This window comes from Odontesthes bonariensis, chromosome 20, assembly GCF_027942865.1.
Source record: "Odontesthes bonariensis isolate fOdoBon6 chromosome 20, fOdoBon6.hap1, whole genome shotgun sequence".
NCBI classification, from domain to species: Eukaryota; Metazoa; Chordata; class Actinopteri; order Atheriniformes; family Atherinopsidae; genus Odontesthes; species Odontesthes bonariensis.
The window spans coordinates 17309962-17332954 of NC_134525.1; the positions used below are offsets into that span (position 1 = coordinate 17309962).

At 41.4% G+C, this 22993-nt stretch overlaps 1 protein-coding gene across 1 annotated transcript in view; it reads left to right on the forward strand.

The window, feature by feature from the left end:
* Nucleotides 1-22993, forward strand: part of stau2 (staufen double-stranded RNA binding protein 2) — a 92598-nt gene that overhangs the window by 19673 nt on the left and 49932 nt on the right. The window contains exons 6-9 of the mRNA XM_075452077.1: nucleotides 4073-4232; nucleotides 10580-10687; nucleotides 18467-18679; nucleotides 18956-19093. Coding sequence (XP_075308192.1) covers nucleotides 4073-4232; nucleotides 10580-10687; nucleotides 18467-18679; nucleotides 18956-19093 — 619 coding nt within the window. The remainder of the gene's footprint in view (nucleotides 1-4072; nucleotides 4233-10579; nucleotides 10688-18466; nucleotides 18680-18955; nucleotides 19094-22993) is intronic.

Genomic DNA, 22993 nt, shown 5'->3' on the forward strand with positions numbered 1-22993 from the left:
GTCCAAAATATGCGACTGCAGGTCTGATGATACAACTACAAAATCGATCATTGACCTTCGGCCTATGCTGACCAGGTACCAGGTTCACCTATGAACCACCTTAAGCTTGGATATGGTGTTGATTATGGAAAATCTATGACTCACCCCGAAGTCTAATAACAAAACACGACTTGAGTTCAGATTAGGGGGGCCGTTTCCCACAATTACTTCCTTCCAAGTCACTTTGTCATTCCCCACATAGGTATTGAAGTCGCTCAGGAAAACAATGGAATCCCCAGGTGGCATGACTGTGAATGTGCTGCAAAATAACAAAAACACTGATGAAGTGCGTGAGAAGCAGCTCAGTTCAGGAAGAAAACGTAACATATCTGGCAAGTAAAGATGAGCCTTGTTATGTCTGCATTGGCATTTGGAAAGAAAATAGTTTTTCATGCTACTGAGGAAAATAGTTTCCAGCTGAAATGGCACTCATTTAAAGTCATAATTGCAATTCTGAAACTTCCATATCCCAGTAGGACTGTGTGTGGGCTTTCTGACTGCGTCTGTCTCTTTGTGTGCTCACGCACGAGTCTTTAAATGATCAAGATGAAGCGGTAACCTTCACCAGCATGGCCCACATGAAAGAGAGCTGCAGGGAAGGTTCTGCCTTCAAAGTCAAATTCATTACTCACTTTTAAATGCCCGATGAGTTATCATTTGATTGAGTTCTGGGATCACGTGTTCGCTTTTAAGACTCTGACCAATTACACACGCGCTCACTTGCGTCATCGAGCTGTTTTATAATTAAGTTCCGTTTCCTTTGAGCAGTTTCCACATCCTCTCCGCAGGTGTCCTGAGCCAAAACATTCTATGTAGTAAGAATGATAACAAAAGTAATAAGTGATTACACAGAACAGCCAGTTGTTGTTTTTTTTTTGTCTACGTGAATTTTTATGTGGATGTGAGTTGGGTTATGTTCTTGGCTTACTCGCTTGTGTGTAAGCCACTACTTTCCCACGTTGCAGAGTTGGGTCTCCCACAGGCCTCCCTCCATGTCCCTTTCTCTGGTCTCTCTCTCTTTCCTTCCCTTTTTCCTCTCTCCATCAGTTTCCTTCTCTGTCTTTCTTATTCTTCTCTCTCTCTCTCTCTCTTCCTCTCTGCACCTGTACTCAATGCTGCAGCTCCAGCTGCTCCCATCTCAGCTCAGCGCTGTTGGCCGGAACCCATGTTGCACTTGGCATGTCCTCTGAGATCCTGGGGCCACACTTGACGTGCGAGGACCAGGCAGGTCCCCGCCCAGGGAAAGCTCCCGTGGCCAGGAGTTGAGAGCAGTTCGGATGAGAGGAAGGCTGAGGCGTGGAGAAAGACCTACTGGAATTCTCGGAGAAATGCTGATTCATTTTTTTTTTCCTTGTTCAGCCAAGCCAGGTGTTGAGGGCAGTAAGAAAGAGAGAGGAGGGGGAAGGAAATGTTCAGAAAAAAAGGCACATATGTTGTTAAAGCATTATTTCACGATAGTCCCTGTTGTGTAAGAAAAAGAAAACACTTTGGTATCTCAATAAAAAAAATGTCTAAAAGTTTGAGGTTGATTACATGCAGGTAGGTTGTTGATGAGCCAGTACCTCAAGCCTGTTAACTTTCTTAAGAGTTGAGACCCAAAGTGAATGATCAGGAATTGACAGAATTCACCGCGACATTTGGTCACTTTGGCTCGATATGTCAGTGGGGAGCTTCACAGTAAAGCTTTGATAATATCTTCCTCTCAAAACATTGTTACTATGGAACAGTTGTTGAAGTGTTGCAAAATGTGTTTGTCCCTCTGATCAGTCCACAGCACTGGTATGTATTAAGATATCTTTTTAACCAGCTGATTGGGTGCCTTTAGATTTTGTGGTTTGGCACGTTCATAGACCCGAGTGCTTGATCGTAGCTTTTTCGGTGAATCTCAAGCATTTCTTCTTATGATAACGAGGTTGAAAAGTTTTTTTTTTTCTTGAACTTTCTCTTTGTCTGATGGAAGGATTGCCTTGACATTGGTCTTAATATCTATAAAGTCTTTTGAATTAACCCAAATTTTATTGTGATCATACACTAGATAGCCTGCCAAGACAAACTTGCAGTTGTAATTATTCTGGAATTTTGAGATTTCTATTGGCCAGACACAAAAATGTGTCTGGATGCAATTTGATATACCCATAATACATCACCATTCGTAAAAGCCCTCTATGTCGTTTTTGGTATTCTTTCCTCAAAGAAATGTGGAGCAGTTCTGATACGCTAAGCACCAGCCATAACCTTTTCAGGAGCCTCCAGTGTTGACAGTTTGCCGCAACTAAAACCCACCCAAAGCTGCAAGCATAGGTCGCCAATTGTTCCTAAACCACTTGCCCTATTCACAAACGGCAGCTTCGAGCATTGCAAAATGGATTCTCCTGGGAGATCTTACAAATGTAGCTGGAAATCCACCCGCTTTACTAATTAAAACCATGTCGGTTCTCTATAAAAGGACCTCCCTCCCATCTTGCAACTTTTGAGCAAATGTGTCTGGTCCTTCTATTAAAAGGCTCAAAATACAGTTTGAGTGCAATCTCTGATGCGTTAGTACAATTTTTAGCTAACTTTATGCTCACTGCGGGATGGATTACGAAAACTTTAGTGATCCTTTGATTATTACCTTAGTGTGGCATCTTCAGGCCAAACGTTTAATTATCTGAACTCTGTTTTTTTTTGTTCACCCAGTATTTTTAGAAATAAAGAAATCTTCATCAGTATATTGTGTAGACAGTTAACTAACAAATTGTGAGTTTTAGCTTAAAGAAAACCACAGTTTATATCATGTGGTTGTTACACTCGTTTTGAGATAAAAACCATATCTCAGTTTTAAAATATTTGGTGTGTACGTGTCAGTTTGTCTACTTTTAGAATAGTTCTGTGTTCATATTAAGAAGTGCGTGTTGGGTTAAGGTTAGCTTAACTTGATATCTCTTTATCTCTAATAATCAACATGTGTACAAATAGTTGTGAAAGCAACTGCATATCTTTCCTAACCGCACATGTTTTCCTTTCCTAAATTGTTTCTTGGGTTCCCCGAATTCCCACATGCGTTCAATCACATATTGTCTTGACTGCGGTGCCAAGTAGGTTGCTCCGGTATAGACATTTATACGCAGTGAAAAGGGGGAATATAGCTGTATATCTCGTGTTCATTTTCTGCACAGTAGTGAATAACTTCTAGCACATGCACTTGCGATGGAATTTCTTTCTCTCATGAAAAGCCCGGTGCCGAACATGAACATACCGAATACAGTTTGGGAACTCTACTTTAGTCGAGACATATTTCCATAAATCTCGGCTGCTGCACTCCATTTGTGTCGACCACATATGGTGGCTCTATGTCTTTGTGAATATAAGTGTATATTGGCAGAGATTAAAGCAGACAGGGAGAAGGATATTAAAAACTTTGGATGTCTTGCTTCTCTTATTAGTTTTCCCACTATTTCTCTTTCCTTGTCCTCGGTCCAGCAGACATTCTCAGCCCTTTTCCTTCTGACCCTGGGGAGGGGGGTGAGGGGGGAGGTGTCACACATACAGACCTCTAAATCTGCTCAGTGACAGCTCAGTCCCGCTCTGTCAGAACCCAATGAAAGAGAGTGTAATCTATGTTCAGGGCAAGAAGAAAGAGGAGAGGATATATGTTCCTGCGCTTTGTTTTGTATCCCTGAACTGAGACTCAATAGCGAGACATTACTCAAGTAGTTGGCCAACAGACTATTGTGTTGTAATTGACCCTGATGAAGTGGTGGGCCTTTAATTTGGGAACGTTGTAAGCCGAGTGAATTGATAACTTGGCTCATAATGTTAGGGCCTCTTCTGCCCCTGTTTTCTTTAAAAAAAAAAAAAAAAAAAATCAGTTGTATGTATTTATATATGTGTGTGTGTGTGTGTGTGTGTGTGTGTGTGTATACATATGTATATATAACCTCTTTCTTGATAAGTGCTGTGGTGTGCAGTTTTTGTTAATTTTCTCTTTTTTTTTTTTGTTTGTTTTTTAAATCGATGTCCTGCTCTCCCTTATGTTGCGTGTTTGTTCCAGGTACCATTATCCTGTTCCTAAGATCTTCTACGTGCAGCTTTCAGTGGGGAGTCACGAGTTCATTGGCGAAGGACGCACCCGCCAGGCGGCGAGACATAACGCTGCCATGAAAGCCCTTCAAGCCCTGCGCAATGAACCTATCCCTGAACGGCCACCGCAGGTAAACACAAGCACATAAATTTAAAACACAGTCACAATAACCTAAAAAACAGCTGAGGTTTAGCACACAACTGGCTGGCTTTGTTGATGCTAGGAAGTCCCGCTGCTATCTTCATTAGACTGGTATATCTATAAAAGCTGACAATGGACTTCTGTCTGACCCTGTTAGACTTGCTTATGAAAGTTGTTTATTCCTTACTTTTTTACTGTTACTGTGTGGCTGTGTGTTTTGTACTTACATGACATGTGTTTTTCATGAATTTTGGAAATGGATGTTATTGTTTTATTTCTGTATTGGATATAATTAAAACCAAACCCTGCTTTTAAATTAAAAAAACATTCCCGATTTAAATTTGAACTTCATCTTCTTAAAATGACCACTGGCCACTTCCAAGTGTGCATTTGCACCTCTCTCTGGATCTCCTTCGTTGTTCTGATATGGCATCCAGGTACCTTGAATTAGCTCGTTTGTTCTCTTTACTTCTTCAGCCTCTGAGACTCTCCACGGATTGCTGTTGTTTGGGTGTCCGATTGGGAAGGTTTCGGCCACTTCGCGGCCCATCGCGGAAGTTGAAACTTTTCTGCAGTAACTTTCTAAAAGTCGGACCTAAATTACGATCTGTCATTCTTCAGCTGACGCACCTTATTACAGAAAGGGACGTCCACCTCGAGTGAAAGTACTATTCGAAGTCACGCGGGAATTCGTCAACCGTTTTCAATTTCGTGGCATTTTGCCAAACAGTTGCCACCTTGTGTTCAGGACTTTCTTTGTTGGTATCATTCGTCATTCAGGCATGTTTAGTTGGCTTTTACAGTGGAAGAAATATGTTTCTCTCTTTGCAGATAGGTCTGTAACAATGTTGTCATTTTTGTGGACGATAAATTGCCTTAAAAACAGTTGCAATTAACAAAATAATTGTCTTTCAGTGTTTATTTTAGAGCCACTATTTAAAAAAACAAACAAAAAAAACAACTTATGATTTAATGATGATGCTAAATCTTACAAGGATGACAGCCTCTTATTGGAGATGAATACAAGGACATTAGTTCAATATCAGAATCAGTATTGTCTGTATTCACATTATACATCGAAACTGCATAAGCCCCTCCAACTGTTTCTATAAATGTTAATGAAAAAATGACTTTAATCACACACTTTGTTCACTTGAACTTTATGCCGTCCTAACTTTAGAAGCATTTGACTTCACTTTGCGCATCTCATGCCTGCGTGAGATGATTTGCTTTCCAGTCCAAGGTTTAGTAAAACACTGGCTGGTATCCTAGGGACGGATGAAAACATCAGTGCGCTATGTACAAAAGATGTGTTCAGAGATGAGAATTAAAAAGTTAACTGTATTCATTTAATTTCCCAAGCATCTTGGGAATGTTTTCACTTCTGTGGAATCATCTGCGAACAGTCTAATGGGACGTTACGCCGCACTTCTCCGCGAGATCTGATTTAGCTTTACTTATATCTGCAGCTTCTAAAAGTCACCCTGATCAAATACTGTGTTTTTTATATGTAGTGCGGTGTTATTCAAATCGAAATAAAAAGATATTAAAAGAAACGGCTCAATTCTGTACCGGTGTCTGATACCCACTGACAAGTTGGATTCGGACAGTGAAGACAATTAGGGGTAAATAAAGTTTGCTGCTTAGAAATTGGATGATTTATACTGGACACAAGGGTAAATGTGAAGACTGTTGGCAATGAAACAGCCATTTCTGAGTCCAAACAGTTATATAGATATTTATTGTGGGCTTTGCTTGTTTCTGGACTTACTTCCTTACTATATTTATTTATGCTACTGTCATTTTTAGTTACATCAATTGAAATAAGATGACATTCTTAAGTTTTAAAGAATGCAGGGAAAGTCTCGTACAACTTAACGGGCTTTGACCGATGGCCCTTTTTCGTTGTTGTTGGTGACACGTGTTTCTGTAGCTAAATATACTCTCCTTGTACTTTGGCGTGTTGCCTGCAAATGCGAAAAGCATTTTTTTTTTTCTCCCCATCGGATTTGCTTTCGTGGCCATTACGTCCTACCCCCATTTTATCTATTTTCTGCAATGTAGAAAGTGAATTCAAAATGACTCCAAATGACTGACTTTCCATGTCTCTCTTTTGTAATTAGAACTGATGATGGCACCGAGGCCTTTTTGGTGCAGTGTGCTGGATTCGTCTCAATTATCCCATCTGAAATGATGATTAATCAGTTAATCACTGGGCTCGGAACGTTTTAAAAAAGTATGACTTCTTAAAACTATACGTGCTGCACAAGTTGTCCTGTCTCAGCATTATGAAACATCAAGCCACCCCCCCTTCCTCCTCAGACTGTCTTATTATTGCAACCTCATCCCCTCAGCCCTTTTGTGTCCTTATGACTGCCTTCATCCCAGAGGTCTGTTCCAGCCCCACCAACCCGAAAACTTTCCCTTAATTGAAACTTGAAAGATTTTTTCTGCTGATCCCTGTCTCTGGGTTGGCTCTGAAGAGAGTTACATAGTCCTGGTGCAGTTACTCAGATGAGTGGGTATCAAGCTTTAATCAGACTGAATCCAAATCCACCTCAGCTCTAATTACTCTAATATAGAAAATGAAGCCCTGCGATCTCTGTAGTTTTAGTTTGCACCTGGCACGTTTGTTCCCCATTTCTTACTTTAAAAAAAAAAAAAAAAAAAGTAGTTTTTTTTGCCAGCGCTCTTTCCTTTTGGCCTCATCCAAACGTCATTGTGCCTTTCCAGAGTTTCCCTCAGGCATCGCTGTTAACTGTTGTTATCATCTCCCACCGGAAATCAAATTACCCCATATCCCCACCGCCTGGCATCGTTGACGGTTATTCAAAACGCTTTGGCTCTTCTCACTCGCCTGCTTTGCTGTCTTGTGGCGTCGGCCACCATAAATGAGCTCTTTGTTTGCTGCTGCTTCTGAGTCTTGATTTACAAATTGAGGCACATTGTGTCCACAGCATAGGACTTGTCATTCTGTCTCTATGCGAGTGTGTGTGTGTGTTCCGACATGAGTCGGTGTGTGCACACCCTCCAGCTATAAGCGTTTCTTTTCACTCGGGGCTGTCGAATCTTTAATGTGTAATTAGAGTTCGTACATGGGCAAAGATATTTGTGGCCCCGTGTGGAGGAATCGCAGCTCACTTGCGATTTTTACTGGGATTCGGGCAATAAAAGTTAAATCAGGAAATTATTGAGTGACTTATAAATTCCTGCCAGAGGGCTTGGATGCTGCTGATAGATTTTGAGATACGATAGAGGAAACAAAGACTGTTTACTTTATAATCTATGGCTCATTCATAAGACTGAGAAAATTTGAATACTCTTAGCGTGGCTGCTGTAAAGGAAATTATATGATTTATGAGAACAATTTTTATTGCTCTTTTGCAGAATCCTGTTGTTCCACTGTTAGGAGCCCCTTATCCCGACGCCTTTATCTCCAATGTTTTTCCCCTTGAGATCAGTTGAGCTCGACTGCGAAAGTGAAGGTTTCTTCTTTGCTTGCCGTCACTTTTCATTGGAAAAGCTCCTCCGGGGTCACTGTTATACAATATCTGTACTGTATGGATTCCTGTGCTTATCCCAAGGACTCTCTGACCCGCACAGCCATGAGTAGAAGCAGTACAGAGGACGGATTTAGCCTCCCGATTTGTCTTTGTCACACGGAGTTGCTGATCTGCTTGATCATTCCGGTTTGCACAAGTTTTCAGACTCTTAACTCCTGGCAGCTTGTTAAGGCAACCTTGAGAAGGAGATGCACACTATCGCTCACACTCACAACGAATGCACAGTGAAAGAGGAAACTGGCCTTGAAAACCATGAATGCATGTTAGAAGACCTATTAACAGATTAGAGTACTTATGATATACAAGATATGGGTCTTTTTTTCAGTCAGCTCCATTAAATTCATGGTAAACAGGTAACTTAATCTCTTTATTCATACTTTTTAAACTTTGATTCTATCAATAAGTTTAGGATTATTATCGTACTGCAGAACGAGATGAGGGACTCCTCAGACGCCACCCCGATGGTACCCTGTGATGAAGGACAGTTTAAACATCTAAATTGCCTAAAATGTTTGCACAGTCCTGTATGTGTCATCACAAACGCATGTATCTTTCACCGCCCGGCGCTGTAGGTGCAACGGGACCGCTTCCTGTGAAGAGATCTCATCCCACAGATCTCATCCCACAGTATTAATCATGTGCTGTATCGGGTTAACACGATGAAGCAGGAGAGGGGAAGGAGCCCAAAGGGGAAAGACCGCAGCCTTTCAGACTTAATCAGACAAAGAGCTGGACATGAGAAGATAAAGACAGAGACGTTACCTCTGCATTCCTGTGGACAACTGGCAGCAAAAAGTGCTGTTGGTGTGAGCTCGGTTTCGTTATCAGCAGGAAGTCTTGTCTTGACCAATAACAAGATCTGTATTCACAGGTAAAGGGTTAACCTGCTTAAGAATTTCCTAAGAGTTACTCTTGTTGATTTCATTAGTCTGAAAAATATAAAACAGCTAATTTAGTAAAGGGGACACCATGAAACAGAGCAGAAGAACAAACCCGATGAGTCATCTGATGTTAAGCTCAGAATCGCATTAATGAACGGAGAAGCATTTCTTTCATCTTTTGCAGAAATGTTATCGGGTCCGGCCGAACCCAGAAACATGTGATTCTTCCAGTCAAAGTCAGTTCTGGGGATCTCGTTCTATCTCTCTCTTTTTTTTCTTTATCTTTTTGAGTTTGTCGTTCTCTCGTGTGTGTTTTTGTAGAGGACAAAAAGTTCTTGATATTTACGAATGACGCGTTGGGAATTTTCAGATCTAGTTGATCCCACCTTAATATTAGACCCTTGCCGGACAGAATTAGAAACACCCAGTCCCTGTCATTTAACATTTGTAAAGCACTTTATCTTGTAATTCCTTAATAACTCGTTTTTCTTCATATAGCAGATTCCATGTCCTTGTGGGATTAGTTGCTATCTTTTGCATCATTTTGTTGAACCCAAGGGTCATGTAAATCTGAAAGAAAGCACTGATATATTAATCATTTAAACCCTACATTTAAAGATTAAATATGAAGGATATAATAAATATTGTGTTGAGCATTAATAGAGCAGCGAAGGGAATAGCTGAGTAATGGGGTTTTCTTGTGCATATTATACCTGTGATTCACTGTCAGCTCCTCGGAAGCAAATTCTTCTGCTGAATAAACCGCGTTCTTCCCGTAAATGGTGCGATAAGAGAAGAATCAACCCTGTTCTTGTTTTCCTGAGATCAGCTGCTTGAAGTAATGGCCGCGTTTGGTTTCGGTTTCAGTTTTGCACACCGTGCTTCTCTGGTGCCGTGCCCAGTGATTTCTTTCCGAAAGGTTGACATTTTACCTTTAATTGAAAAGCAACACAAAGAATTTTATTTTATGTATTTGTTGATTTTAGTTCAAATGTTGATTGAACATTTGGGGATCCAGAAGAACAGTTGCTTTAGTTTAAGAACGAACTTATATTTTCTCCCTTTCCGGCTCGATATATATCAAACTTGAGCCGTTGAATAGTTGTTGGCTCCTTCTTTATGCGTTTCGTCTTTTGATGGCCGAAATTTTGACAAACCTACTCAATCTTTTGATTACGTTATCTACCGTAGATGATTCAATCATCGAAAATTCTTTGCTGTTTTACATCGGAACCGTTATTAGATTGTTCAAACTATTTGGCCGCCTACACCGTTCCCGATACGGTTTCCGCTCGGACGACCACCGTCCAGCTCGATCTGCGTCTGCGCAAAAGACGAATGCCGGGCACATGCACATTAAAGTCAGTTGGAAAGTCCCAGTCATGCTCTACTTATACCCACTCATGTTGATCTGCTGCCAGCAAGCAGTATTAATCATCAGGTGTTCCATAGTGTTTTTTTCCAGCCTTGTCTTTCTGCTGTCCCATGACCTGTACATAACACAGGAATATCCCAGCCAAGGTTCAAACCTTGGAATCTAACATCTCTCAATTTCAGTGTTCGTGTCTTTTATTATTTATGTCAATTGTAGGGTTTTAATGATCATCAGAATAATGCTTATTTACTTTTTACACACCTTTCACTTCTTTTGATCTGATATTGTCAGTTCAACAGGGTTGCCATACCGTTGTTGTCTAATCCTGTCTGTTGTTTTTCTCAAATTTAGTTTAAAATTAAGCTGAAGGCTCTTCTAACACTGCATTTTAGTTTGCGTTCGTGATGCCAGAGAAGAGAACCTCTACCCTCTGTTTTGTGTCACTGTTAAAGTGAGAAAAACAACATTTTAACTGTGATTTTACACCTTTTTCTTTTCTTTTTTTTTTGTTATCCAGAGCCCAGAAGAAAAAGGGGAGACTGAGGAAGGAAGTGATGCAAGCAAGTCAGAGATCAGCTTGGTCTATGAAATCGCCCTGAAGAGGAACTTGTCTGTCAATTTTGAGGTGAGAAGAGTACGGCTGCGTTGTTAGACAATTCATAGCAGTGTGGTGCCGTTGTTTCTGGTAATACAGTGGAATTTAAGCCATGATGTTCCTTGATGTAAACACAGAATTGATGTGGAATGGAGATAAGGTAAAGTAGTCATAATTTCCAGGGTGTGTGATATGTCATAATGTGGGAAGTATTTCTAAAACCAGACACCTCATTAGCTGCGGGAAAAGATAAAACCGAGGAAACTGAAGGAGTCATGGTGATTATTTTTCTGGACATGTGTTTCTCCCATTTTTCCCTCATTTGTACATCTCTGAGGTCAGTTTTTTTAAAGGGAGTCATGCTTTTTGGGAATCTGTATGGTTGTAAGTCGAGCACTTTTATGGACATGATGAACCTCATCAGAATGAGTTCGGTTAATCCCGATCCATGATTATCACATGGTACAGGAGGATGAAAATTTCTGCTGGATGAGTTAAGAATGCAAGTCTAACCACTGTACTTTATTACCGGCTCAAGTGTGTAATGATGAGCCCGATAAAGACACGAGGGACTTATGTTAGAGTAAATCCAAAATTCTTAATAAGCACTTGAGTCTGTTGAGTGGCGAACAGATGAGCGGAACCCGTGCTCTGCAGCTCTTAAACACTCTCTGATGAAAAGCTCTGACGTAAGTTAGCTGGTATTTAATTGTTCAGAAGCTGCTGACTATTGAGCTTGAGACGACCTTAATTTCAACACTTTGCCTCTGAAGTGGTACCAGCTTGAACTGACTGTGACTGAGTTGTACTCATCCATCATTATGGAGTTTGATGGAGGAGTTTTCTGTTTATACAAGCTTTGGTTAAAAGTGGATTTTGTTACTCTGGTCTCCAAAAGATCCTCATCATATAATGTAATGTAATTCTGTAACAGTGTAATACTGAGGAAGAACGCCTTGTCTGGATTTACAAGCTACCGTGGTAGCACGTAACGGATACAAAAGGTCGTAGCACGATTTGAATGAGTGAGTCAGGACGTAATAAAGAATTATCTGATCTCGACCAGGTGTTAAAATAAGGTAACGGCAACCTCTGTTAAACAGCAACACATGATGACTACACCTGTAATTAATTATTTGACAAAGACTGAGCCAAAATGAAGAAGCAGTGTGTGAAGCAGAAAGTAAAGCCAAGCCTTACCTTTCAGACAGGTGGCCTCACATTTGCCTCTAAAATACTTTGATACGAAGAGGAGTTCACGACCGACACAATGACCGCACGCTGTCCAAGCCCTTTGGCTGCATAACAAGCCCATATCATCACCCCTCCACCGCCGTGCTTGACAGTTGGTATGAGGTATTCGTACTGAAATGCTGTGTTTGGCTTTTACCAACTGTGGTGCTGTGCATTCTGACCTCATATCTCCACTTCCTTGTCTTTCCAACGGACCTTCTTTCAGAAGTACTGTGGTTTGTTCAGCTGCAAGTTCTGCCAACCTAAGCTGCATTTGTTGTTCTTCTATAAATAATGATAGGGTGTAACATGTCGTGCCTGTGTCCACTGGGGGTTTCGCCTATCCACTTACAAGACTTGGTAAGACCAGGTGAATTATTTTCTTAATCATGTCTTGATAGGTTAAACCTTAGAATTAAGAGGAATTGTATTTAGTTTTATTTTTTCACTTGACTTTATCTAAAAGTTATTTAGCAGAAAATCAGTAATCCAGTAAATTTTATTTGTGCTGGACAGTTTGGCTTTCTAACATGGTGGGTTTTGTATCGGTGTGACTTGTTTTCAGACCCAGCCTCATGCAGCCATCTGATGTAATATTTTTAACACCTCAAGTTTCCCGCTTGGGATGAATGCCGGAACATAATTCAGTTCCTCATTTTCAGCCAGTCGATTGTCCCTGAATGTAGACGAAATGAATCCTTTCTACCTCTGTATTGGCTTGCTTGTTTGGATACGGTGGTTTGTGTTTGCTACAAACAAAATCTTATTCACAGCTGTTTCTGGGAAAAATGTTTTTACATCAGAGGGTTGGTGACATTACTTTACAAGGCAGCTGGATTCTTGCAAGAACACAATACCAAGGGAATCCACCTTGCCAGGCTGCAATCTGTGTTTTAGCGGCTTGTCGACATTAGCGCAGACCACTCACCGCTCTTCTGAAGTGTATGCTGCTATAGCATCGGTTACACAAAACTGAAGAGGATTTCCTCATTTAATTAAGATTTAAAAAAGAAAAATACTGCCAACTTTTGTCAGTTGAAATAAGGATTTGCTCTTTTTATTCTGGCTTTGGCAGAAGTTGGACTGGCACTGCTGAACATTGCTTATGTTACACAGATGGTTCATCCAGTTACCTGCCAAGTATTTTTGTTGAACCAGCCTCCTCTTTTGCAAACAGTTTCCATGGCGAATTTCCTAGATGGTTGTGTGCGGTAGATATTTAGCTTTGTCTAGTAAGATTCCTCCAGACATCAAATGGGATTCAACTTCCTCTTTTCCAGCGGTTGGAGCCACCGCTCCCAACTTTTCTGAGTCCATGTAGTCCTCTGTGTCCTCATATGACCTGCTCGTTCAGTTCTTCTTGGCTTTTACTATATCTCAGCTGACTCATCCAATATTCTCTCACTTACCCACCACCCCCTCTTCTTCTTCTGTACTCAGCAAGGTGCCAAAAGACAGGGAAGCTCAGTTTACACTGTGTACCCCCTCCCTTCCTCCTTAGAATCCCTCCCTTCCACCTCCACCACTCCCAAAAAAAAAATCCCATTTGGGTCAGTTGTGTCCGGAGGTGGGGAGGTGAGTTATTCGCACACTGCTGTTGACATTGGTTGTTAAGAAGAGTTTACACAATTTTGGAAACAATATCTTGAAACCCCTCGTCCTCGTCATTTCCCCTTTTCCCTCTCTTTGTCCAAAACTGTGTTTGCTCATCGGGGCACGACGCAGCTAACCTTCTATTTATAGTTTCAGCCAGCTAAATCTGGGTTGACGTGATTCATTATCGCGTCATGTCTTTGTCAGTGTCAGCAATTACATCGCTTTCATTTTCAGACCCTCAAAATTGGAAGCTGAGAGCAGCGTTTTTCGTTTTTTTTTTTCTTTTTTTCTAAAAATGCAGACCATACCTCCATTCCTCCAAGCAGCCTCTCTCCTCATCACTGTCAGTCTGGAGACGGGCCGCTCAATACTGCTGTCTGATGAGCAGTAAATCAGTAACTGTTCCCCATGTGTTTTCTCTCACACTTTGACTTTCACGATCCATCTACATCTCCATCAACAGCTAGTATTCTTAGTCTATTTCCCAAGTTGTGATTTGTGTGCACTCTGTGACCGCAGCGCTCAGCCCGGTTAGTTTAGCAGGGATTTGCATTTTCTTTGTGCTAAAATCGTGCATATCGCCCACATCGCGCTTGTTTTCTTTCGCCGTGTAGAGCTAAATTGTCCGAGGGCCAGGTTCGGTTGAGCGACATTCAACATTTAGTCAGGTCAGATGTTGCACATGATTGTGAACAATGAGACATGTGGACACAAAAGCCGCTGCTGTTCAGGAAAAGGGAGAAAAAGCTACGGCCCACTTGGGCTGTGAAAAGTAATCCAATTTTGTTTTCAAGAAAGTAGAGAGAAAACAATTTGCTTTTGCCACATTACCAGTTGCAGTGATTTAGTTGGTTTTGCCTTTTGTTTTACACCCGGCCCAACAGTCCTTTGCAGCTTGGTGCCATGAGCCTTTTCTAAAAGCTCGCTTGATTTCAGGAAGTCTCATGAAAAAACAAAAAAAGGACAGTTTTAATATGGGTCAGTGAATGCTTGTTTTCTTAAATCAATAAGCGATTGTATTGAGTAATCATCACTGTAGCCTACAGATGTGTCTTAAAGTTCCAGAGAATGAAAAAAGGAAGATGAGCCTTCACATAATATCAACCACCCGAAAGAGGAAATAACTGTGAATGAAAAAGAGGAAAACAAATGACCAAATTAAAGTACAAAAAAGGAAACAAATGAAGAAAATGAAACGAGCAATTTATTCAGTTTGATTTCAGTTTCATTCTCATCCCAGCTTGAAAGGAAACCTATTAAACTATTTGTCTCCCAACAAAGCCCGAGGAAAGATGCAAAGATATAGACTTACTCAGAAGTGAATAGGTCCGGGTCACAAGACCTTCTGTATGTTCTACACTTGATTGTGAAAATGTAAGGGATTTTAGAACAGTCTGTCCGTATGTGGAACTTGATAAACTGTTGCCGCTGAGAGTAACTGAAGATGAAAGAGCCGGGAAGATGGAAATCGATCCCTATCGAGGGATAACATAGCTCTCTGTCGCCCTCCTCCCCCTCATATCACCGCAGCAGAGTCACTTTCATCCTCGGTCAGTGTGTTCCATGCAATATGCTCACACGCCGCCACGGTGCTGTGTCTGGACCAAATGCAAATTACACTTCTCTTTGGGTTTCTTTTTGCCCTGCAGGTTCATTACGTTCAAACTCATTAGGCACCGTTTGGCTGAACTTCATTTCCTGTAATGTCACATCCTTTTCATTGCGTCTTCTTTGATGCGCTGAGAAGAAACGGAACACTCTCAAGCTGTCAAACTGCTCCACATCCTACACAATACCATAACGGTTACTTCTCATGTGAATGCAGCCATGTTTTTACATCATTTCATCCCCTACTCTCACTGGGGCATGAAATTACCCATGAGTCACTGCTTGAGTGTCTGTTTTCCCATCCCTCTGCTACGATGAGGGTCGCCGCCACCCCGAGAGCCAGTTGGCTCATTTAATCCCCCCGTCAGGCAATATCAAACAGATGTCAGCATCAAAGAGGAACCAATCTATAAATCACAGCTTGTGTGTTGGATCGGGGGTTCCCTTTCCAAGGAGGACATAAGAGAAGAGGGCCCGGGCCAAGAACCACCCATCTTACAAGAAGCAGTCTCCCTCAGGGCTTGTCCATCCACCGCTCGTCACAAAAGAGCCTTTCTTTCCTCTACCAGTCTCCACCATTGTCCTGCCCTGCTCCCATTGCCTCCTCTTCTAGAGTACCTGAGTTCTCGCATGCACAGATCCTCAGACTGCTCAGGGTATTAATGTCTCTATGAGAAGCTGAAGAAAAGGCCTCCCATGTTTGAATAAGAGGAAAAAAAGTCAACATTGAATTACAGAAGGTTTCCTGTGTATAACCAGATCTCCCTGTCAGTAGGTGGTAGACGGGGCGTGTTTGTGTGTTTGTATGCACGTATGCGCGTGTAGCTGTGCGTGTAAGTGAATGGGAGCGCTGAAATCCCATCGGTGTGGTGCAGATCTCATGTCGTCTGCCAGGACACTGACTGCAGCTTGTCTGCCGCCTTCCTGGGCCAAGAATATGTGGTATATTGTTAACAGTTGTACACTTTGTGTCACACTCTTTGTTGACTGTAACATCAACCTGAACAGGCCACGTTTGATTACTTCTTAAGTGGATAACAAAAACGCCACCATAATGAACAAAGAGCATAGATGTACTCTCAGCACTCTCCTAGCATTTGTCAAAGAAATGTAAACCAAGTTTGATCCCATTATGACTTGAGATGGGGTCCACACAACAAAGCTCAAGAGTTTGACAGACTGTGGTATACAGATTCCTTTTTGTTTTTGGCAAGAGGTCTTGAAGACGAAAAGACGGATTGTTTTCACATCGGTATGGTGTAATATGTCACTAATTAGTAGAATAAAGGGGGAAATAGCTTGACATCGACTAAAATAACAAAGTTTGAACAGCAGCACCGTCAATGTACAAACCTCGCTGATGAATTAACTTTAAACTTCGTTTGTTCTCGCCAATTTGCTGTTTTAGCGAGTTTGTGTGCCAAAGTATTTCTTGGCCGGGACCAGTCACTTCCTGGAGTCTCTTTTGGTTGCTTGACAACCAAACAATGACATGCAACAAAATCAAACCGGGAATAGCACGATCACAGCCACTCAGCCGAAAGTACGCCTAATTTTCTCTAAAACTTGAGAAAAATCTTTGCGTGTGTGTAAAATGTGCTTTTTATGCACATCCATTCGCTTTGACGCAACAGCATTTACGTCTCGGTTTCCATCTCGCTCAGCCTCACGCTGAGCACTTACACATGTTCTCTGTGATGGATAATGAGGGAGAGACGGGAAATTTACGGAGCTACAGAACTGGGAACAGCTAAAGAAGCATCCTCTGCTGCACCTCTAGTCTTTTTTAAATCTGAGATTTTAGCCCTGCTCGTGTGCAACCAGAAGCTATCTACACGTTGTTTGTAGCTCTTACCTATTTATTCCAAACGACATAGTCTCAGCTGAGCAGAGGCCACTGATGTGCAGTGTCATCATCGGACACCATTTGAGAAGTTAGGAAGTTCAGAAATGGGACGTCTTCAGTCTTACTGAATTTGTCATGTACAAGAAGCTGCCATGTTGCATTTCCTTTTTCTGGTGATGAGCAGAACCAGAATAGATCCCCAGGGGCTAGAGTGAGTTTGGCCGTTAGCTCCCTGCAACACACATCTTTTAGACTGTAAGTGCTTGAACTCAGTGTGCAGGAATGCTGACAGGTTAACAGGTTAACTTTGACAGCAAACATGAGGCCAGTGTCAGCCGTGTTAGGGATATCTTGTACTCACTTGAGTAAGTGGGCCTGAATGTGATGTATCTCATCATATTTACCATGCATTTGATCCAAGTAAATGCAGGTTGGCAACTAATTATTACTATTTCAACTGCAATATCTTCTATTTAGGTTTTTGTATGTAAATGTCTATTCTGTCAGTCTTTAAGCATTAAATAGATGAGTGGTTTTGTAATAAAATAACCAGACTTTCTGTGTCATTTTTAGCTTCTTAATTGAACACATTGAAAGCATTTTTTGCGTGGGCGTGGTTACGTAACACACACATTATCCTCTGTTTTCCTCAAGGTCTGGTATTAGTCTGTGTTGACGTGTGAAGTATCTCAGGAATGCTCGAGCTTCCACTTATCAGTTTAATCTCTCTTATTGGTCACTGGGTTCAAATTAACTGGTTCTAGATTGCAACTGATTGCTACAATTTGTGCTGTCTGCACAACAAATTAGGCTCTAAAAAAGAGGGGGGAAAAAGCTGCTGAGCGTGGGAGGGGGATGAGAGTAAAAGAAATATGGTGGAGGGGAGAGGGAGGGAATCTGCATCCACGGTAACTCATTTGGACCTCAGCCCCCCACTAATAATGGGAACAGTTGTATTCACATGTCAATTTAACTTGAACATGCACCTCTGCAATCACGTGCATGAAACCTTAGTCTTTCTCCAGCATGTTTTCTGTGTGGGATAGGGAGAACCCCACCTGCTTACGCACACACACACACATACACACACACACACACTTCACAGGAAGTCGACGTGATTGCAGAAGCATGACCTAACGCCAGCCGGTGTTTGTTTTAGGTCTCCCAGGTGACCAGAGGCTGGAGGAAGGAAACCGAGCCTCCATCACCAGAGACTGTCATCTAGGAACATGTTACTCCTTATATGTGTGTTTGTGCGGTGTGTTTTGTATATGAATAACGCGCATATGGGCGGGTAGTTGTGTGAGCACAGAGAGCAGATGTCTCAGACCACCTTGTGAAGCCGCTCACAAAACGCGCCGCACACACTCCCTCACACGAATCACGCACGAGTATAACACTGACTCACATTCACGTGTTCATGTCCGTTGCTATATTATCTAATATAATTTTTTCTTTCCTTTTCTTTTCTTTTTTTTTTTTTTTTTTTTTTTGCCTTTCTGCAAACTTTCTGATAAATTTGCCAGGTGTTGAAGGAGAGCGGCCCCCCGCACATGAAAAGCTTCCTGACCCGCGTCACGGTCGGGGAGTTCTCTGCTGAGGGCGAGGGCAACAGCAAAAAGTTGTCCAAGAAGCGCGCCGCTCTCTCCATCCTGCAGGACCTCAAGAAGCTGCCGTTCATACCAACAGTGGAGAAACCCAAGACACACTACAAGAAACGCACCAAGACTATCCTCAAGGTGCTGCAGCCGGACATACGTTGAGAATAACAACATGCTGGGATCATTTTGCTGCTGTGTTTACGTTGCCTTCTTGTATGTTTTTAGGTTCTAGGCTTAATGAACTTGTCTTTTTATCTCTTTCATCTGTTTATCACAGTTGAGTGTCACTTCTTCCCATTTATCCAAATCCATGTTATGATCAATCACTCACTGAAGACGTTAGGCTAAGCATGTCTCTCAAAGAAAGAAAGAAAGAAAGACAGACTGATCTTTTATTTATTTATTTTTTTTTAGACGGGACCAGACTACGGTCAGGGCATGAACCCGATCAGCCGTCTAGCCCAGATCCAGCAGGCCAAGAAGGAAAAGGAGCCCGAGTACCAGCTGCTCTCTGAGAGAGGGATGCCCCGACGTCGGGAGTTCATCATGCAGGTAAACGGGTTTTGTCTCATGCTTTCCTTATTTCCCTAATCCTCTTTGAGTGGACATGCCCAAAGATCAATCCATTTTTGAGGAATATATGAGTTTTTCTTTTCCAAATCCTATGCCCGTATGATGGTTCCGGATCCACTTCTTAGCATACTGGGTGCCTTACTGAATACAGCCGACAGCAACCAGTGGCAAAAGGTTTCATTATGTTGAGAGTAAGCCAAAAAAGATGGCATGAAAGGATGATGAAATTGACTTGTGCAAAGTTCAGGAGAGTGTAAGTATTTATTTAAGTTAGAAATATTTCCTCCTCAAAGCAAGGTCAAGGACAACTAAGGAACACATTTGACCCAGTGTAATGTTGTTCCCTGCCTGAAAGCTTTTCTTACCTTTTGATGCTTTTATAAATGAACGGTTCCCTGAATCTCAGGGTCTCTTTGTCTAGACAAGCCTCAGTGTTTGCACTCAAGGTTGGCACATCTTATCCAGAGGGCCCTGGCTCTACAGGCCCAATGATAATGGATTGGGTCAGCTTGACTTTTTCACAGACTGAACTTTTGCCTACTTTACATTCCTACCTCCCTGAATCTTAAGATAATGGAAAGATGAGCGTGTGCCTTGGTTTGAAATGCTATATGTATATCACATTGAAAGAGTTGCGATATTATCTTAATATTGAACGCTCAGTTAAAGAAGTAACATTTGTTTCAGCAGCACTGACTAGTGAGCTCAGTATTTATAAAGCACCCACAGAATTCATCAACTTATTCTTTGTTGTTTTTTCTCTAATTAGTCTCTATAACTTAATGATTAACTCTTAATGCAATATGTTAGTTATCATGTACTATCCAACATGATGCAGTGTCTTGACATCCTGCCAAGTTTAAAGCATTTTCTTATAATTATTCTTTGTGGAATAAGTGTTAAAGCAGATAGTTTGTTTATTTATCTATGTGCCCCGTGGCTTCTCTTCCGTACTATTTAAAGCAATCGACTGACATAATTATAATCGGTTTTGACAATACCATCACAAAAGCAGTCATTCTTAGTCTTCCGGACGCTTGATTTCTTATGACAGCCTCGTGGAAGCAACGCTTTTGATTCACAAACTTGACAAGGTTATTGAAAGCATAACACTGTTATGAAATCTGATTTCACGACTTGTTTGTCATCATACTTGCCGCTTCAATAGAGAAGTTACGTAAACAAGCGTTTTCACAAGTTTTAGCTAATGTAGTTGTAATTAGATGGGATCGTGTAGGGTGAAAGGATGAGGAGATGCATGAACAAGAGGAAATAGAGATGAACTATAATCTGCAGAGTCTCCGATGCATTCATCAAAGGATGGCTGTATGGGCTGGTCATGATAGAGCTTGATTGTGAATGTGCCTCACAACCTTGTTAAGACTAATTCTAGTTATTAGGGACAGCATGCACATGGCCAAGCTGCACAAATCACCATCTCTTGAGTTACATAGTCTTTTTCCTGTGAAATACATATTCATATTATACATAGTTCCCCAGTCTGGGAATCTCTGAGTCTGATACTGTGATCTATGAAAGTATAAGCGTGCGCCCTCCACTTTGTATTAAGGGACTTGCACATGTGTAGTCAGTTCAACAGTTTGCTATCGTCTCTAAACAAAATCATTCCCTCACTGGACCTGCCACAAGAGTAACTCTTTAAAGAGTGGAGCAAAAAACAGCCATCATTTCCCATTTGCTACATATACAGCCGCCATTTCATCGTAATTATTTTACCACTGACCTTTTATCAGCTGCACAGTGGAGAATGACTAGAGCAAACATGTGAGATGTTGCAGACTGCCAGCAGTAAGACTGCCACCCGCTGTATTCATTCCTAGGTATGTTAAAGAATGAAGGGAAAAAAGTCCAGATGTTGTGCAGATTGATTGCTTAATGCCTGCCTAGTATAGAGCATTTAAAGGTTTTATTACTTTGTTGCAACATTTGTTGTCCTGGGAATAAAGCAGCAGAAGTTGGATGAACACAAGCGCCCTGCTTTTCCGTCATACAAAAGCTTGTTTAGTGAATTTGAGCTCCGGTATTATTTGTTTGCTAAATATGTTTTTAGTGTTTAATCGTTATTTCTCTGAACACTATTACTGCGTTTCCTTTCACCCCAGCTACCCTTTCTTTTTTCTTCTTTTTTTATTTTTATTCCTCGCTTGTCTCTCATCCTCTCTGTCTGTCCGTCTTTCTCCCCAGACTCTCCCAAAATGTTCTGTTTAATATGTATTTTTATTGGTGCAGTTAAAGCTCCGAACAGATGAACATCCATCTTTACCAGACTGTTTTTCCTTAGTGGAGCAGCCAACTGTTTTATACCGTTACATTTCAAGTTGTCTGTTGGAGCTAGTAAAGACGGCCCATAGTCTGGTTTCCGTACCACGGGAAGATGCAAGAATGTGCTCGTGTATCAAGGAGCCGTTATTCAGAACAAAATAAAATGTCACGCTCCTGCGGCAGTAGCAACCTTTACCCTTGAACAAAGTTATGCATTTGCTGTTTATCATTAATCCAGTAAACAAAGTGGAGCTCTTTGTACGAGCATGAATCTTGGCCAATCCCACAGTTGGCCTATTCAGAGTCGTTCAGCCTATTTCAGGTCATGTGTTAACACTGTTTTATGATTAGATAAAAGGGGAAAAAAAGCAGGCTGTGTCCTCGTGTTATTGCGAGCATTTCTAATTCTCCATTTTTTTATTTTTTTTTGCTTAGATTTGGCATTTACACATTACTCCCGGCCTTAAAGCAGATTTCCCTGTCATTTTGACTGGCATTGTAGCTGGCACGACTCAGCCATGAAAGATTTTGCAACACTCAAACGAAGCTGGCCGAGAGGCAAAGAAAGATAGAAAATTGAAGAATGTACAAGTAATGGATTTGTTGAAGATTCCGCTAATTAATTGATGAGGGGTGAGGGTGCCAACATTGTATATAAAAGGAGCGCCCACCAAAAGCTTGGAGAATCGGAGGATCATTAAAAAACTACGTGTCAGTGCAATAAGCTTTGGTCCGCCCATATCAGCAATGGAGGATATGATGAAAAGATTCAGGGAGTGTGGAGAAATCTTAGTGCGTCGAGGTCAGATACGGAAAACACTGTTGGACGGTTGGGACTTTCGAGCATGCAGGCAGCTCTACATGAGAAACCGTCGTGCCACCACGATCAGTGCAGCCACATGGGTTCACTGTACAACTCGTTCTATGCAGAAACGTTGCAGAGCTCATCCCGGGTAGTCGGAAAGAAAACGGACAGATAAGTCCACATTTCAGCCAAGTTAGGCGGGGGAAAAAACCCAAAACTGACCACTGGCTCTTTATGCCAATAATGAAAAATACCATACAAGCTGTTTTCAGCGAAAAGTGCGAAAACCAACGTTTGTGATTGTACGTGGGTACGACAGTGTTCCTGGCACAAATTCATATGTACGAAGGAACTTATTGATGCTGATATTTGCACCTTGCGTTTCTAATCAAGTAAAATGGGATGTAACACAATTGTATACATGCCTCTATCCCTAAACTCTAAACCTTTTTATTCAGTGTGTTGCTGGCATCAAATGTTCAATTTGATGCCAGCTGGTTCAATTTTCTACATACAATACAAGTTGTTCTGTGATGACACTGAAAATCAAGTATTTGTAGTTGTGTCTGTTAGATAAGGATTCAGGCAAGTTTAAAAAAAGTTAAAGATTTAAGTTCTCGTTGCATTTTTAAAAGTTTTCCTGATTTTCTGGAAGCGGGGTTTGTAATTGAAACAGAAACAGTTCAGAGTGAGGCTGTAATTCTTGATGTTGTCTTTAAATAAATGCCTCAACGTTGCGCTTGAAGGGAGTTTGAGTACTACTGGAGCAACCGGAGCTTATTACTTTGAAC